Below are 5,296 nucleotides of genomic sequence, written 5' to 3'. Positions count from 1 at the left end.
TCTGCTGCTGCTGCTGCTGCTGCTGGCTCCGCTGCTGCTGCTGCTGCTGCTGCTGCTGCTGCAGGGGTTTCGCAGCTGTGGCTTGTCTCCAGAGAAGCTTTGCTGCTCTCTTGGGCCCCTTGCAAAGCTGTTAAGATTTCCTTAGCGAGAACAGCGCAGCGCCAAAGATGCTTCAGCCGCGCTTGCGAGCCAACAGCAGCAGCAGCAGCTGCTGCAGCAGCTGCAGCAGCTCCCGAATGCGGTGCTGCTGCAGCACTAGAGTGCGCACCAGCACAGGGCCCATGTGCTGCTGCGGCTCCCGCTGCTGCCGCTGCTCCTGCTCTTCCTGCTGCTGTCGCTTCTCCTGCTGCTCCTGCTGCTGCAGTTGCTGCTGCTGCTGCCCACAGGGGCTCGTTGCTGCAGCTGCAGTCGAGGCTAGGCAAACTGCGCATGCGGTCAATGGCCCTCAGGGCCTCCGCAGCAGCGCCTGCGAGGCCCCCGGGGCAGCCCGGGGCTGCAGCAAAACTGCTGCGCTGGTGCTGCTGCTGCAGCTGCTGAATTAGGGCGCAGCGACAGGACAGCTCCAGCGAGAGCAGGTTTGCTGCTGTCTCCTGCTGCAGCTGCAGAGATGCCCGAGCGTCCCCTAGCCCAGCTGCTAACAGCCCCTGCTGCTGCTGTTGCTGCTGCTGCTGCTGCTGCACAAGACGCACCAGCTGCTGCGCCTTCGCAGCTGCGCTGCTGCTGCTCCCGAGAGACACCTGGCTCAGCTCAGCGAGCTTCAGCTTTATGACAGCGCGGAAGAGGTCGGGGGGAGGCGCAGCCTGCTGCGGCTGCTGCTGCTGCTGCTGCAACTGCAGCACGTCCTGGAGCAGCAAGGTGGCAGTACTGAGATCGTCTGGGCGCTTCGCCAGCTGCAGCGCGGCGTGGGCTGCAGCGCAGCAACGAATGCGCCAGCTGCTGCCAGCGGCGACGGGGCTTCCCCACTGCTGCTGCTGCTGCAGCTGCTGCTGCTGCTGCTCAAGGGTTCCCGCAAAGGCAGAAACAGTAAGCAGCGCGTCCATGCAGAGGGGCAAGGGGGCCCCCCAGAAGCAGCGCACAAAGGGGGCCCCCAGCCAGCCGGGGGCCCCTACGACTTCGCGCAGCAAAAGAGACTCCAGCTGCAGCGGGGGCCGGGGGGCCCCCCCGTGCTGCTGCTGCTGCTGCGCGCTGTCTGCTGCTGCTGCTGCGAGGCAGCGGCGCATGAAGAGCGACAGCGACAAGCGGCCGAGGGCCTCGGCCAGCAAAGAAGGAGAGGCGCAGCAGCAGCTGGCAGCTGCCACTCTTGCTGCTGCAGCAGCTCCCCCCTGCTGCAGCAGCAGCGACGCTTCTCCCAGGGCCCCCCTGCTCACTGCATGCAGCGACAGCAGCTGGCACGCCACAGCCTTCGCTAGAGAAGGGGTACTGGGGGCCCCCGGGGGGCCCCCCCAGCGCCGCGGGCCCCCGACCCCCGGGGGCCCCCACAAGGGCTCCTCTAACCTGCAGCAAACACCACAAAGTAAAAGGCCTTTCTTTGGCCAAGGGCCCCACAAGGGGGCCCCTGGGTACCTCGGGGCCCCTGGGGCCCCTAGGGTACCCTTAGGCCCCTGGGGCCTTTAGGATTCTGGGGCTCCCGGGGCCCCCGGGTGCCCCCGGGGGCCCCATGGAGTGTTTGGGGGCCCCTGGGGCCCCCAAACGCCCGCTAGCAGTTTCGGGTGGTTTTGGCCTTCTCTTATTCAAGTTTGAGAGAGAGCTGCTGTGGTTTAGGGTTTAGGGTTTACAGCTAGCGTCTATGGTCTAGCGTTCATGGTTTAGGGTTATTTAGGGTTTGGAGGGTGTAGAATCTGGGGCTTAGGGTTTAGGGTTTAGGGTGTAGGGTTTAGAGTTCGCGACTAAGGGCAGCTCCTGCACGGCATAGCCTCCGGGCTGCTCGTTAGAAACCCTGTCGTTGAGGTGAGGGCCCCTTAACTGCTGCTGCTGCTGCTGCTGCTAATGCTGCTACTGCTGCTGCTGCTACTGCTAATGCTGCTACTGCTGCTGCTGCTGCTGCTTCTGCTTGCGGTGCTTCTTTTAGGCGCTACTGCCTGAGGAGACAGAGCAGCAAACGTGCCTGGCCAGCTTCGATAGAAAAGCAGCAGCAGCAGCAGCTGCTGCTGCATCTTGGGCCCCCAGATTTAGAGCCAAAGCAGCACGCAGCAAACAGCCAGAGCCTGTCTCCGCCGTTTGCTGCAGCAGCGCCTCTTCGCGAGCTGCGTCTACAGCTGCCAACCCGCTGCTGCTGCTGCTGCTGCTGCTGCTGGTGTCGCTCTGGCTGGGGCCGGAGCGGAGAGCGACGGAGCCAAAGTCGAGCAACGGCTTCCACCTGGGCATAGCAGCAGCAGCAGCTCCCACATGCATCAGCAGCAGCAACAGCAGTAGCAACTTCCCTGCGTGTGCAGCAGCAGCCACGGCAGCGGCAGCTGAGTCTCTAAGTGGGCAGGGGAACTGGAAGCAGCAGCAGCAGCAACAGCAGCAGCAGCAAAGGCACATCAGGCAGCTCCAGAGGAGACACAAAACTGGAAACCCCCTGAAGCAGCAGCTGCGCGCGTACTGCATCATTCGCTGCAGCAGCAGCAGCTGCCCCTCCCTCAGCAGGGGCCTCAGGGCCCCCGGGTCTGCTGCATCTGCTGTCTCTTGGCTTCCTGCTGCTGCAGCCTCTGGGGCCTCCTGCAGCCACTGCGGGCTCTTCGGGGGGCCCCCTGGGGGGCCCCCTACGGGGGGCCCCCCACCCCACAGCTGCAGCAAAGCTGCTGCAGTGTCTGTGTCTACGCAGCGGTGCAGCGCGAGAAGCTGCAGGCAGCACTTGAAGCTGTTGCTTTGGCCGAGGTGTCTGTACACCCGAAGCAGGGCACTGAAGTAAGGCAAAAGGCCCCGACTGACAGAGCTGGGGGCCCCCCGGGGGCCCCCTTGAGGTGGGGGGCCCCCGTAGTGCAGCAGCAGCCAGCTCTGCTGCATGCAGGTGAGCTGCTGCAGCAGCGGCAGCGCAGCCTCAACTGTCTCTGTAGCTTCTGCGAGTTCAAAGAGCTCCAAAGGGCCCAGCCCCTGGGTCTGCATTTGGGCCGGGGGTCCCCCCCAAGTTTGCTGCTGCAAATTTTGCTGCTGCCCAATATGCTGCTGCCAAGTTTGCTGCTGCTCGAGGGCCTGCAGCACCAGCCGCATCAGAAAGCCCACGAGCTGCGGGTCTCCTCGGGGGCCCCTCAAGCTCCTCTCCAGGGCCATTCTGCCTGCAGCCGCCAGCCCCAGCGGGTCGGGGGGCCCCCTAAGGGGGCCCCTCGGAAGGACGCCCCCCGGGGCAACCCCGGGCAGCAGCAGCAGCAGCAGGAACTCGCGGGCGAAGGCCTGGCTGAGCTCGCAAGCTGCGCCCAGCAGCCGCACTGTGCGCCCAGGGGCCCCCAGGGGCCCCGTGGGGCCCCCGGGGCCCCGGGGGCCCCCGGGGCCCCAGTAGGGCCGCTGCAGCAAAACTATATCCTCCCTACCCTCGAGGGCCTCCAGCTGCTGCTGCAGCAGCCCCGCAGCTCTGCGGCTGCGTCGCTCCTGCAGCGCCACAGCAGCAGCGCGGCTCATGGGGGCCCCCCGGGGGCCCCCTGGCCCAGTACCCTTGAAAGGGCCCAAAATGCTGCTGCTTCCCAGCCACGTAGGGGGCCCCTGGGGACCCCCTTCGGGCCCCACACTTGCTGTTGCCCGCGGGTCTGCAGCTGCAGCTGCTGCTGCAGCTGATGCCCCGCCCAAAAGAGAAACTGCAGCAGCTGCTTTTAAAGAAAAAGGAGACACAGGAACTGCAGAAAGTCCCTCAAAGGCCCCGCCCCAGCTGCTGTTGCCCTCGCCCCCCAAACGGCCAGTCCCCAGCCCCCAGGGGGCCCCCCAGGGGCCCCCCGAGGATCCTCCCCAGGGGACCCCCGAGGGGCCCCCCGAGGGCCCTTCCGGGGGCCCCCCAGACCCAAGGGGCCCTCGAAGCGTCCCCACCACCAGCGAGCTGGCCCCGGCCAGCGAAATAGCTTCCAGGGCCCCCCGGAATGTGGGGCGGGGAGCAGCAGCAGCAGCAGCAGCAGCAGCAGCAGCGTTTGGGCCCGGAGAAGCCGGAGGAGGGACCTCTGCTGCTGGGCCTGCGGGGTGGCAAAGAGCAGCAGCAAGAAGGCGCAGCATGTGGGGCCCCGTGGCCTCAGTCAGCCCCGTTGACAGCAAAAAGTGAACCCTTTCAGAGGGGCCCCCCGGAAGGGGGCCCCCCTCCCCACCAAACCAATAGTCCAGCTGCTTCTGCCGCAGCTCCCCCTCGAAGAAGGGCCCCAGCATGAAAGACAGCAGCGTCGGGCTCTCCGCATAGTCCTGCGCAGTAGCAGCAGCAGCAGCAGCAGCAGCAACAGCAACAGCCGCAACAGCAAGCAGCAGCAAAAAAGACACACGACAGGCAGTTCGCTGCAAGATTCCCAGTCAGCTTTGCATGCGTTTGTCTCTCTCCAGTAACATTTAAAGCAGTAGGGGCCCCCTAAATGCAGCTAAAAAGAAAAGGGAGAAAGCCTGGGGCCCAGGAGCCCCAGGGGCACAGGGAAAACAGCCAGGGGCCCAAGGCCCTAGGGGCCCAGCAGGGGCCCCGGGGCCCTAGGCTATTCCTTGGCTCGCAGGTGCCCTGGGGCCCCTAGGACTCCAGGGGCCCCTGGAGCCCTTGGGGCCCCTGAAGCCCTTGGGGCTCCCGGGGCCCCTTGAGCTCCTGAAGCCCTTGGGGCCCCTGGTTCCTCCGAAGCCCCTGAAGCCCCTGGGGCCTCTGGGGCCCCTGGGGCTGCGGGGCCCCCTGGGGCCCCAGGGGCCCCCCGGGCCCCTGGGGTCCCCTGGGGTTTGCTGGGGGTATCACCTGGAAGTGGCTTTTGAGGAAGACGCAGAGCTGGAAGAGAGAGTCTTTGACTGCAGCTTCTTCTGGGGGCCCCTTGAGGAGCTGCGCAAAAGGCTGGAGGGCCCCAGCGAGAGTTTTGCTGCCAAGGGGGGCCCCCAGGAGGCCCCGCAGCAGCTCCAGGGCGGCCAGCAGCACCGCAGTGTCCCTGAGCAGCAGCAGCAGCAGCAACAGCAGCAGCAGCCGCAGTAGCTGCCAACGCGCACTGCCAGTGCAGAGACAGCTAGCCCTCACGCCCGTGCAGCTGCACATAGAGGCAACTCTGCCCTGCTGCTGCCCTGCTGCTACCCTGCTGCTGTCCTGCTGCTACCCTGCTGCTGTCCTGCTGCATCAGGGCAGCGGCGGCTGCACCAGCTGCTGCAGCAGCGGCTACAGCAGCGG

At 66.3% G+C, this 5,296-nt stretch overlaps 1 protein-coding gene across 1 annotated transcript; it reads right to left on the bottom strand.

Annotated features, from left to right (window-relative positions):
* Positions 1 to 2,075: 2,075 nt before the first annotated feature.
* Positions 2,076 to 4,323, bottom strand: ETH_00039850 (uncharacterized protein; the record flags this gene model as incomplete). The annotated part of the gene is made up of 2 exons (XM_013379695.1): positions 2,076 to 2,356; positions 2,585 to 4,323. Coding segments are annotated over 2 exons (2,020 nt in total), but the record flags the coding sequence as incomplete, so codon positions are not given.
* Positions 4,324 to 5,296: the final 973 nt, after the last annotated feature.

The sequence above is a fragment of the Eimeria tenella genome, genomic scaffold, assembly GCF_000499545.2.
Source record: "Eimeria tenella Houghton genomic scaffold, Eth_scaff3811, whole genome shotgun sequence".
NCBI lineage: Eukaryota > Apicomplexa > Conoidasida > Eucoccidiorida > Eimeriidae > Eimeria > Eimeria tenella.
Note: the sequence above shows the minus strand (reverse complement) of the source record. Positions and strands in the feature narration are given on the sequence as shown.